Consider the following 12,142-nt stretch of genomic DNA (forward strand, 5'->3'; position numbering starts at 1 on the left):
TCTTGGTCACACTGAGTAACTAGCTTTTGATGTATTCCCCTGTACAGTACCAGATTTTTATCCCAATGGTGAACAAAGTTCTGGTGCGACACAGAATTAACCATCAACGCTATGATGTTCTTATCTGCAGAATTGTAAAGGTGAGTTGACAAGTGTACAGTTGTTTGCATAAGGGCGCTTTAGGGCTGTTTTCATGTTCAAACAGATGTAGCTGGAAACTTCACTCATAAAATAAAGAATGGTTGTTGCTGTATTTGCATGTTAAATACAGCTTTTTAAGTAGACTTTGAGATTGCATTGGGAAAATTGTCGACTGGTATCAGTTTTTTCCTATAGAAAAATCACTGCAAGTTCTAGGTAAGAACGTAGACTTGTAGCCAATGTCATTACTTTCTTTCTCAGTGGTTCTGAAATGTGGATTTCCCCTATTTTTTTCCACAGTTTCAGGACTTAAGGAGACCTTGTTATCTCAGTATCTTCCATAGCATGTCCCACATTTCAAAAACTCAGTAACTGCTTTGCAATTTGATTAGTGTGGAACAAGTAGCACACTGCTGTTCTAGGCTTACTAGTGGGTCAAATGGGAAAGAGCGCCTGTTTTAAGGTGTATTATTTTGGCTTCTGATACTAGGGGCTAAGATTTCTTATCAGTTACCTTGAATAGAAAAGGGATATCATTCAAGTTCTCTGGTTTATAACGTGTAATCACTATCATGAAACGTGGTTGTTTGCTTCACAAATTTTGCTGTGAGACTGGGTGATGCTCTGACTTTAATCATCCATTTGTCCTGTAGAAAATTGCTTTTGTATGTGTGGGTCTGATCTTCATTGTAAGCCATTTATTGTAGGGTTATACTCTTGCTGATGAAGAGGAGGATCCCCTGATTTATCAGCATCGAATGTTGAGAAGCAACCAGGGAGAAGCTTTGGCCAGTGGTCCTGTGGAAACAGGTCCCATGAAGAAATTACACGTTAGCACCATCAACCTGCAGAAGGTAAGACTGGAGTGGTGCACAGCATGAGTTTACTGCTGATGGGAGGAGCTATTGTGTCACATCTAAGGAGTTTGTCCAGTGCCTCTGAACTACATTTATTTACAACTCTTTTCTGTTGCCAGTTCTGCACAAAACCAAAGTCAAAGTAGTGTCTGAGACTCTCTTTAAAATTAGAAGGCGCTGAGCAACTTTAAAGATAGAAGCAGCTGAATTATCAGACTATTAATGCCTGTGAAGTAATCTTGACACTTTCTTGTTGGGTGAAGTATGAACAAGACTTCCTAGATCACAAGAAATCATCTGTAGCTTCCAGAGACATCTATTTTGGAGCCTCTGCCTTCTTTAATCAGCCACTTCTCTTATATCTTAGTGCTATATTCCCTAGAAGCCAGTATAAAACTTAATAGCTAAGGACTGGCTAATTTGAACAGTAAATGCGTGTAGCACTTGGTTCAGTAGCGGGACGGATTGGTTTGAAAATGCTGGACTTCAAGATGTAATTCTAAACACATTAAGTATTTTTAAGCTGACGTTTCAACAGTGTCTTCAGCTCTTGATGTAGTTTTGTAGGGAAATAATTATTCATGTTAAATACTTGGCATGTCATGACAGGAATGCATTTAGGGAAGATTTCTTAGAAATGAGACTGAAGTACTGCAAATTATCTGGTAAAAGTAACGGATTTCAGGGAATTGAAAAGGGAATCTCAGCAATGTGATTTGGAGCTGTAAAAGAGTAATGCTGCCTGCTGATGAATTTCTTCCGCTTTTGGATAGTGCTTCATTTGGTAGTTGAGTTGTCTTGCTTTGTACTGCAGGCCTGGGGAGCAGCAAGAAGAGTTTCCAAAGATGACTGGTTGGAATGGTTAAGACGACTGAGTTTGGAGCTGCTGAAAGATTCCTCCTCACCATCCTTGCGTTCATGCTGGGCCCTGGCTCAGGCATATAATCCCATGGCTCGGTAGAGTAATTCTGTTTTTTTCAGATCACTTGAAATTGCAGATGCAAACTAGATATTATAAGGAAAAAGAAAGTTACTTAAAAGTTCTTAGATTCCATAAATAGCAATAGTTCCTGCTTTGGGACAAATCAAACAGCTGGCAGCTTGATTTCATTTCCGCCCTTCCCAGTTGGCTGCTCCACGATGTGCATAAAATCTTTCAGTGGAATTCTGCATATTAGTCTAGAAATAACATAAGGCACATAAAAGTGAGGCTGGAAAAATAGCAGAGTGTGAAATAGTTTTGAGGAGCTACTGTGGGTGAATAAAAATGCCTCTGAATGGAATAAGCCGCAGTGCTTTATTTCTTTTGCAACCAGTATGTCTGGAGAAACGTTAAGTCTTGGTAAGCAGTTGGCTGTTTATCTCTTCTTGATGACATACACTTGTCATCTCAGTGCATATGAGTCTCACTACTGCTGTTAGAAAACTGTTCATTCCTGGTTTAATTTTGTCTTAATGTGAGTTTTATCATTTTTGAAATACAAAGGCAAACAGAATGATGAAAAGTCAGCAATTCCTAGGTAGGCAGAGGTAACGCTAGCCTTCTCCATGTGTACTCCACGCATCTCAAACCCATCCCACAGTATTTCTCCTCAGTACTAGCAGTGACAAGGTTTGTCACTGTATATGGTTTTCATCACTGATCCTCCTCAGGCTTTGTCACTAATGCAAACTCCAGCTATTGCAGTCTGCTAGCAAGCACGGAAAACACAAGTGTTGCGGCATGTGTGTCCAGAGAGATGTGCGATCATCTTTTTCACTACATTCACTTGTGATCTAAGACAGATTAGGCCTGGTTCTTCACAGCAGAAGAGCAGAGCATCCTTGCTGCTATGAAGAGTTTGTTCTAGCCTAAAATACTTGCTAACATATGATAGGACAATATTTCTGCTGTTGTAGTATCTCATCCTATTACATGTTTTTAAAATGCAGTATTTGGTACAGAAATTAGCTTTATAAAAGCTAATCGCTATTTATTGCAGGTAGACACATAAATGTATTTTGTAGCTCTCTTTCTCTGAATACAAAGGCAAGTCTGCTGTCAAGTAGACTTTCTCTCATGAATAATGAATCTCCACTCTCACTCTCTTTTGTTTTCCTCCTCAGAGATCTCTTCAATGCTGCTTTTGTTTCTTGCTGGTCTGAACTGAATGAAGACCAGCAGGATGAGCTGATCCGAAGCATTGAATTGGCCCTGACTTCTCAGGACATTGCAGAAGTCACTCAGACACTGCTGAACTTGGCAGAATTCATGGAACACAGTGACAAGGTAGAGATGCTGTTTGGCAACTCTTTTCTAATGCTGGCTAGCTGGCTGATGTCTAGCCTATGGAAAGGGTGTGAAGAGTTCATGCATGCTTTCTTTTTTTTTTTTTTTTTTTTTTTTATATTCATCCTGCTTTTGATGTATGTGCTTCTACCCAGGGTCCACTGCCTTTGAGAGATGATAATGGCATTGTCCTCCTGGGGGAAAGAGCTGCAAAATGTCGAGCATATGCAAAGGCCCTTCACTACAAGGAGCTGGAATTTCAAAAGGGTCCCACCCCAGCCATTCTCGAGTCTCTCATCAGGTAGGACCACAACTGATGAGACTTCTGCTCTTGCATCAGATACCTAATTTAGGACACCATTAGGATGAATCTAGACAGTTTTTAGGATTTCACTCTCTGATACAAAACTTTGTTGTAGGTCTACTAACTAGCTTGCAGGTGTACTCCTAGCTGCTGAGTTTTACCCTTCTATTCTGCGGTTAAAATTATGACAGAAGCTGTGGGAAGCTGTGCAGGAAAAAGTGGAGTCTTCTGATTTCCACCTCACCCTTTGAGTTCAATATGGGATGTCGTGGAGTGATTGTAAGTTAAATGAGAGAGGTTTCTACACCTACATAGAAATAAGCCAGAAAAGCAGAAGTTCTTAATTAAAATTTCTCATCAAATTCTGCTCATCTAGCTTAGGTAGGTCTCATTCTTCATATATCAAATAGAAGATATTATAACAAGAGTCTATTGTTTCCTGAGGCTTGTCAACAAGAAGGATATTAGCCTGAAATACCTGCGCAGGATTTGATACTAAGCTACTTGTTTTAAAATGTGAATCTGTTTCATATCACAGAAATGTTAACTCTGCCATTTGAGATGGACAAATTGATTTTGACTGAGCAAAAACTTCGCTTTGTCTGTATGCAGTGAATTTTTCAGCCCTCCTGCTTCCTTGGAGGTGTGCTTTCCTGTTTGTTTTTCCCCTCTTTTTATTCTTTCATCCTTTGTCGTCCTCTCTTGTTTTCTGAGGAAAATACAGAATTCAGTGTATTCCCTTTCTTGACCTCAGTCACTTGTGCAGCTGTTTGTTTGTGTATCAAAAAGCAGGTTAAGGAGCAAAGACTTGAAGTAAAGAAGGATTAAAAATGAAAGACAATTTATTAGATAGAAAAAGTTTAGAAACCTTTAAAAATCCATTTTATAGACCACAGTTAAAATAGTTCCAACTATAGTTCCACACAGTTGAAATTTACAGTATGAATAGTCAAAAATATGTAAGGCAATTCCCAAGACACTTTTTTCTCCCATTTCACACAAGGCTGAACAATTTAAATTATATTCAAACTCCCTTTAAGGTGAATAAAACCAGATATATTAACTATAACTATCTTTTCCAACATACTCAAACAGCAGTATGGCTACAGGAGGAGTCTCTTTTTTTAAATGTTATTTTTAACACTGTGTTATGTAAGGGAGAAACATACTGATTTTTGACATAACATCTCTAGGTAACTTGTAGTTGGGGTAGTCTTCAGAACAGATTTTAATATGCCTCAGCATAGTATGCTAGCAAACATCCCCTTACGTTTGAATAACTTTTGGCACTTAAGGATTCTCTGATGTGTACTAGTGTTTTGTTCGTGGATACGGTGGTTTTAAGTGAGTTTTTTGGCTTGGTGGCTTGGTCTGGATCTTTTTTTTTTTTTTTGCTAATCTGCTGTTCTCTCAGTCTTACTGACATATACTTATGTTCTAAACTGAACATCATTTGGTGGCAGCCCAGAAAGTGGCTTTCTAGTTTATCAGCCTTTAGGTGATCTGTGGATAGAAATGAGCATCTCAGCATATAGGACAAATCCTTCCTCCAGGGTTACTATCTGCTGGGTGCCACCCTCTGTGTGGACTTATTGAGGCAGCGGTAGGAGATGGCAGTAAAACTTCAGGAGAGAACCTGGGCAATACTAATTAATCCAAAATTTTTGAGCTTTGTTTTTTCCTCTGTGGGAATGTAAGGCACTTATTAGACACTAAAGAAAGGTGTATCAGGGACGCTTCTGATTGATTCCTCTGGTTTGAAACAAGTATGTCATTGTTGTGATTAGGGTCCCTCTTGGAAGGAGTTACTCAGCAATGCAGTGTCAATGCTAGATACTGAAGGAAAGGCAACAAGGAGGCTTTCTTTTTTCAGTCCCTGCCTAGTTGGTTAATACTAATGCTAGTGTTTCACAATGCTAGTGAAAACACACCAGCAGGTTTTCTGAAGGCGCTGTAAGTGTGTTCTGTTCTAACCTATTCTAAGACAGTATTTTTCCCTTTGGAAAGAGCCTTAAGATGAAGAAATAAGTTTGAGCCCTGATAACACTAGTAGCTGTGGCTGGTGCTTAGTGTTGCCTTAGTGTTTGTGTGTGTATGTAGCCAGTATGTAGCTGTTGCACATATTAGATGAAATGAACAATTATTTGGCTGATTTTGAGCTGTCCGTTGCCCACCTTCTGTGCAGTGGCATCATGTAGCTGTACAATCAAATATTGGTTCCCTCTATGGTTTGAAATCCTCTGGCCGGATCTTCATCTCAACTCTCTTCAGTGAATAGGTTGATCCATGCCACCCGTACCAGGTGATGCCGTCCATGTTCTTGGTGTGTTCTCCTTTGCGGTAGTAAACCCCGTTCAGATTAGAATCTGTGCAGCAGTTGTACCAATATCCACCTTTTCAGAAAACAAATGAATAGATTCTTGGTGAGCCATTTACTTAAAATAGGTGTGTTTTGTATAAATAATAAGAATTATTGCTCTTTCTGGAGGAGAGTGACCAGAATGCATCATCTAATCCCTGGAGCCTATAGCCCTAATAGCTGGGATTGCAGGTAAAATCAAAACTTAAGATAAGATACTAAATACATAGACTTTACAGATACATGATCAAGTTAGCCCAGATGCTTTTAATTTAGTTGCTTATTCCTCTTAGAAACATGGAAGGAAATATTCTGTCTCTGATTCTGAGAATTAGCATAGGAAATTAATTTGGATTGGGCATCTTAAGGCGTTTAAGGGGTTTCTGGACTTTGCAAGTAAGCTGCACTATTTTATTGAGACTGCTATCAACAATTTTATTTGCGTGTCGTGTGGGGGCACAATGGGGAAATTAAAAACAAAGGGCAAGACACAGTGAAGACAATTATCTTTGTGACAGACCTCATATAAAGATAATAAATTGAATGAAGAGAGTAACCTCATTAGAGGCTCTTAATAGAGTAGGAATAAAGATCAGAATTCAGGTTGAACCTTGAGGTGCATGTAGGATAATAATATAGGAGAATAATTACAAGTCCCTAACACTAGAACTTGAAACCTCATAAAAATATGAGAAAAAATAAAAAACTTCTAGATATACAGGAATAACTTCCTGCATCACTGAATTGCATCAACATCTGAGTCTGGCAGATTGGCAGATGTGAATAATGGGCTGGATAACAGTATATGTAGGTGAGAGCATACGCTAAATCATTTGAAGAGTACTGATGTCTGTAACATATGGTCTGGCTCTGTGTAAGTCAGCTTGAACTGCCAGATCTCCCACATAACCGATAATTGTGTATTCCAGAATTAGTCACCTCTCCCTTTATTTGCCATCCAGACGCTACTTACTAGTTGGAAGAGGGACTTTTGGGCTCTCTACAAATTACCCCGGCAGCTCTCTCAGGACAGGAAGATGTTTGTGTGTGCTTTACCTTTGCGGAACTGGGCACAGTCATCCACGCACTTGTCATTGTCCTTGTCCTTTGTGCTGAAGGCTGTGTTGTTGTGGTACCTTAGGGAGTCACGCCCTGTGTTGCCACTGTAGTTGCCCACAAAAAGACGATAGCTGTTTAATTCGTTGCTCAGGGTGAATTGCTTATATTGTGCATAGCGTATGTTACCTTCCCAGTCCTGCCACAGAACAGTGAAGAAATAGGTCCTATTAGAATAGTTATGAAAAGAATCCACCATCTATGGTTATATACAGTGCATGTTGCGTATCTTTTTTTCACTTTTAGATTTTTCGTGAGTTTTTTTCTGTCTCAGACTGCAGAAACTTATCTGTTAAGGCAAAGAAACTTTCCAGAGCAAAGCGTCATATTTCCAAGTCTTATCTGCGCTGGTATTAAACAATATGTATGGAAACCTGGTGCACAGCTCTTGCATTCCACATCCTTGTCTCATAGTGTGCTGCCTCAAGTAATTTCCTGCCCCCCCTGCCCCGAAACAGTGACTTTTAGATATAAAGCCTTTCAGCTCACTTTTTCCATTATACATATTCCATCCCTCAGAGCTATTGTACCAGCTATCAGCTAGTCTAAGTACAACCCGAGCCTTTAGTAGACTGTAGAAATTGTTTTGGGGTAATGCAATGCAAACTCTCTTGTACACAGGCCGGAAGGAAGTGCTGAAAAGGAAAAGACTCAGAGCCTTTAAAACTTTATAGAGCATCTCTGTGAATCTTTAAATCTGAGGCGGTCAGCAGTTTGATCTGTCTGCAGTGGTTTCCACAGGATTCTCTAGAGCCCCGCATGTTCCCTAAGAGAAATCTGTATGCAGACAGAAGGTTGTCCTACTGACTTTGCACAATAGAGAACATAATTCTGTCTTGTCCTTGAATGTGTCACTAGATCTATCCTACCTCCTCCTGTAGTTAAAGCATGCAAATTCTTGGGGCCTCCTATAGAGATAGGAGATGGTATGCGCCACTAGAGAATCACTTTGTACAAAAAACCTTTTGCTACTGAAATTAAGAGCTTATTAATTACCTCCAACTCTACCCGCAGAACAGTGGGGCGTCTTGAAAGTCGGTAGATATTTTCATTTCCCAGCCAAAAATCTCCCCGAATGTTGCCAAATCCTTCCCTGTATTGTTTCCAGTCCCTATTGAAAGATGTCAAGCCAACTTTACGTCTTTGGATGATAGTCCAGCCACCTCCATCTGTCTCCATGTCACAGAACACCTAGAACAGGAAAAAAGGCATGTTTATTTGTCAGTAGACTTAGGAAGGTTCAATTCTCTTAACGCAAGACAAGACATTTGTTCCAGATTTCACAACTTGAAGAAATTCCTGTTTTGTTTATAAGTCGTGGAAAAAATGTATTAAATGAACCCTTTTTCTGTTGTCCCTCTTAAATGTACACTCTTTCTTCCTCGAAGTTTGCCTACTTAAAGATGCCGATTCAAAGAGCGTGGTATCATAACTCAGTATGTGCTCTTTTCATCTCTATGGTAGATAAGTATTTCTTGATTATATTTGAAAAGACATGTAATATACATTGTGTACTTGACATCCTTACCTCCAGATCTGGACTCCCCAAAAATTCATCAGGAGGTAGCTTGTAAACACCAGAGATTCGGTAGTTCCTCTGGTAAAGTGATGAGCAGTCATAGACAGCATCTACTTGAATCAGAACCAGAAAGTAAGAATCTGAGCAGCAAGAACTCCCCTGTAAGTGTGGTTTCTGTAAAGCTTAGTTTGTAATACAAGGAGTAATTAAGTGAAGATGACTTCCCACAAGTCTAATGTTTTCCTGAAATGGTTTAGTTTTGCTCAATGTATGCATTGGGAAAAGGGGTTGTAGCACTGGGACTTTGATGTTTTCCTTTTTGTTTGTTTGTTGGGGTTTTTTAACCTCTCCTATCCAAACAGACATCTCTGCTTTCTCTTCATATTGCTGCTGTGTGTGTCTGTGCTGGAAGGTAGAAAGGTATATATTTGCTGTACCCCTCCCAAATAATAAAGGCTTATCTATAAAATGGCTAGGCCTGCTGCACTGTTTGCACTAGAGCCTGTGACAGAGATGGTGGCTTTTAGCTGTGGTCAATGTATCAGTCTCTGCAAGTCTCCTTTCCTCCTGGTGCAGGAGCTGACTTGAAGATGGTAAAAATGCACAGCTTTTCTTCTGAGGAAGATAAATTAGCTGAAGCAAGGCTTTATCCATTCTGACAGTTTTCAATTTAGTACAGACTAAATGTCTCTTACCTGGTGAGGTGAGACGTGTCTGTTAAATACCTTCTGGGCCAGGTTCTTCTGTGTGGTGTTGTATTTTTTCCAAACCTTTAGTACAGCTCCAGATTCATTATGGTAAAATTTTTGTTTAAGAACTGCTGTAAACAGTGGTGTGTCAAAACTAGCCAAGTGGAACTTTTTATAAGAAGAATTTAGTAAATAGATTTAGAAGCTTTTCCTTTGCATTTAAAAAAAAAAAAAAAGATCCAAATGAAGTCTTTTGGCAAACCCAGCCATCCCAGACAACAGCAGTCTTTTTTTTAAGGCAGTTTTAAGCTTGTTGCAGTGAATTTCACGTTAAAAGTCAACAAAAATGACACTTTCTTCTAGCAGTGGCTTTACAGGTAGCTGACCTACAAAATGCACCTGCATTCCATGTTTAGTACAGGCCTGTGCAATCACTGTGTGCAGTGAAATTTTCCCTCAGGTAAAAGAGAATTTTGAACAATTTAACTGTTCTGACTAGGCTTATAATACAGTTTGTATCTCACTTCATCTACAGCCTGGAATTTTTGAGAATTATCATTCAAATAGTGGATCACTCTCTTACTCTGCTTTGGACATAGTCATAAAGATACAATTCCAAATCTCCAGTAATGCTTGGAGAGCATTTATACTTGTTTTACCAACTTCTAGTCCCCTGTCAGCACTATGAACTCAGAGGGTAGTAGTGCCAGAGCCATTCCCTGACAAAGCCAGTTCCCTTTCTTTTTGGAATGGTACTGTAGCACTCAGAAAATGAAATATTCGACCCAGTTCCTCACTGTAAGAATACAGTACCTGTTCAGTTTTTCCACTCCCTAATAACAGACATACAGATATTAATACAGCTGGATCTTCGGACTTTTGACAGATAAATTCAAATTAGTTTTCTCAGGATCACTTGACTACAGAAGTACTTTAAGCAGAAGTATTCAGTGTGCATACTTGCTAATCACATTAGTGGAACATGCTAGCATTAAGAACTAGTCATTAGTTCATTTTGTGCATTAAGAGATGTATCTGGGAGCCTGGCGACTCCCTCCTTACCAGCTGAAGTTTGTGTGACCGTCTGAGCTGCCTGGAGTTGCATGATATCTATCTGGTTGTTCATTTCGGAGTACTTGCTCTCGGCATCAATGAGGCGGGACTCCATCTGCTTGGTGCTCCCTTCCAGCTCCATCACCTGCATGACCACGTTCACCCAGTCACCTTCCTGCTTCTTGCTCAGCTCCTGCAGCATTCTGCTCAGGTTGGCTACTTGCAACTTGAGCTCCTTAATCTCATCACAGCAGCCTGTCATCTTGGACTGTGCATTCCCATTGATTGTTCTCCTTTTAGGAGGCTTCTGCAGCAGTGCTGGATAGATTGCCACAGACACAGTGACAATGCAGAGCCATGCCAGCTGGGCAGTGGATCTTGCTGGCATTTTGGTTATAGCAACAGAAAACTTCCAGCTGACTGCGGGTAGTCTAAATGCAGCTGGGGTAGGTATGAAACTTTCTGCAAGTGCTACAGCAGACTGGTACCTAGCTTTCTTCCAATGAAGTGAGTCTCTGAAGGTGGAGCTTGAAGAAGTAGCCTTTTTTTTTTTTTTTCAGACCCCTCCTGTCACAGTCTGTGCACTTTGGAAATCTGTCTCAGAGCATCTTATATACTATTTTTCTGTTTACCTCCACCCCCCTGAAGCTATGAAGAGCTTTCTGCCCCTCCCAGTTCATCTGTTCATATCAGGTGTTACAGGGTGAAATTGGAACAGGTTTCAGCCAAGAAAGGTTGGGGAGAGCAGAAGAGACTTCACTTCGTTCTGCCTTGAAGGGGTGTGGGAGAGGGCTAGGAAATGAGGAGAGTTTCCAGCAATTATTGCCTATTGGATTGTAGCCCTCTTGGTGACTAGTTCTGGCACTTCAATAACATAAAAGCATTAGAGCTCCAGAATGTGAAAAGGCTGTCCAAACAGCATGAGTTTATAAAAGTTCAGGGAAGGTAACTCCCTAGCAGGTAGCTCTACAAGTTCTACTAATATATTCCCCAGAAGTTTTAGGGGGTAACTCTGTTTGCAGTATTGCCTAATTTAGATAATATTTTAGCAAATTCATCAATTCAGCGTCTAATCCTCCTCTCTGTGGACACTGGTGTCTCTGCACTATTTGTTTTGTAGAATTCAGTGCTGTTCTTTTTAGAGATGGGATATCTGAGAGTGGGATGGAAAGAAGTCTGCAAAATATGTAAGTCCAAACCCATGCCTCTGTTTTACTCATAGTGGATAAGCGAAAGGACGTTACGCAATGCTGAAAGACAGTCTGCTTAAAATTGACAAGAGATGAGTTTTTACAGGCAATGTGATTTAACTCCAGTATTCTGGAGGACAGTTTATTAACAGAATTTTAAGAGAGGAAAATCTGTGGCTAATTAAAATGTCCACAGTTACATAAAGTGTAGATTTAAGAGTAAATCTTAAATCTTTAGACATTCAGAATACAGGTCAAGTATCAGTTGGCTGAGATGCAACTTCCAGTCTCCTCTTTTATATCTTTTAACAGTTCAAAATTTTTTTTATAGCTGTTTGATCCTAAAGTAGAACTGTTTCAGCAGTGGTATGGTGTTTTGCAAAAGGTCTGCAACTTTTGTTCTAGATCCTTACAGGTAAGTTGTTTTTCCACAGGTCAGCTGCTCTGTAATTGCACAACATGTGGATTCTTGCATCTTCCTGCAAAGTTTCTGATTGTCACAACTGGCAGACATAAGATGCAAATGAAGGAATAAATGGCTCGTGTATCTGCTCCTGGCGCAAATACCATGAAAGCTTCTTGGTGTCCAAGAAAACAAAAGAAAGCTAATCTTGCTCCTTTTACAAAGAAAATTAGGACAAACCC

The 12,142-nt window shown here is 39.9% G+C and overlaps 2 protein-coding genes across 6 annotated transcripts in view; one reads left to right on the forward strand and one right to left on the reverse strand.

The window, feature by feature from the left end:
- The window catches only part of MTOR (mechanistic target of rapamycin kinase), a 66,353-nt gene that overhangs the window by 16,397 nt on the left and 37,814 nt on the right, over nucleotides 1–12,142 (forward strand). For all 4 annotated transcript variants that reach the window (XM_054800986.1, XM_054800987.1, XM_054800988.1 and 1 more), the window contains 5 exons: nucleotides 48–140; nucleotides 849–995; nucleotides 1,813–1,955; nucleotides 3,105–3,267; nucleotides 3,423–3,568. In XM_054800986.1, the coding sequence (XP_054656961.1) occupies nucleotides 48–140; nucleotides 849–995; nucleotides 1,813–1,955; nucleotides 3,105–3,267; nucleotides 3,423–3,568 (692 nt within the window). The remainder of the gene's footprint in view (nucleotides 1–47; nucleotides 141–848; nucleotides 996–1,812; nucleotides 1,956–3,104; nucleotides 3,268–3,422; nucleotides 3,569–12,142) is intronic.
- Nucleotides 4,415–10,892, reverse strand: ANGPTL7 (angiopoietin like 7). 2 transcript variants are annotated; one of them, XM_054800997.1, is made up of 5 exons: nucleotides 10,317–10,892; nucleotides 8,575–8,675; nucleotides 8,043–8,237; nucleotides 6,987–7,185; nucleotides 4,415–5,964 (listed from the first exon to the last, which is right to left on the reverse strand). In XM_054800997.1, exons 1-5 carry the CDS (start codon nucleotides 10,693–10,695, stop codon nucleotides 5,795–5,797), a joined length of 1,044 nt encoding a protein of 347 aa, XP_054656972.1. In that variant the 5' UTR covers nucleotides 10,696–10,892; the 3' UTR covers nucleotides 4,415–5,794. The 2 variants fall into 2 exon arrangements, with proteins under 2 accessions (XP_054656972.1, XP_054656971.1); XM_054800996.1 differs by having other exon boundaries at nucleotides 8,575–8,678.

Source organism: Grus americana, chromosome 21 (assembly GCF_028858705.1).
Source record: "Grus americana isolate bGruAme1 chromosome 21, bGruAme1.mat, whole genome shotgun sequence".
Classification (NCBI taxonomy): domain Eukaryota; kingdom Metazoa; phylum Chordata; class Aves; order Gruiformes; family Gruidae; genus Grus; species Grus americana.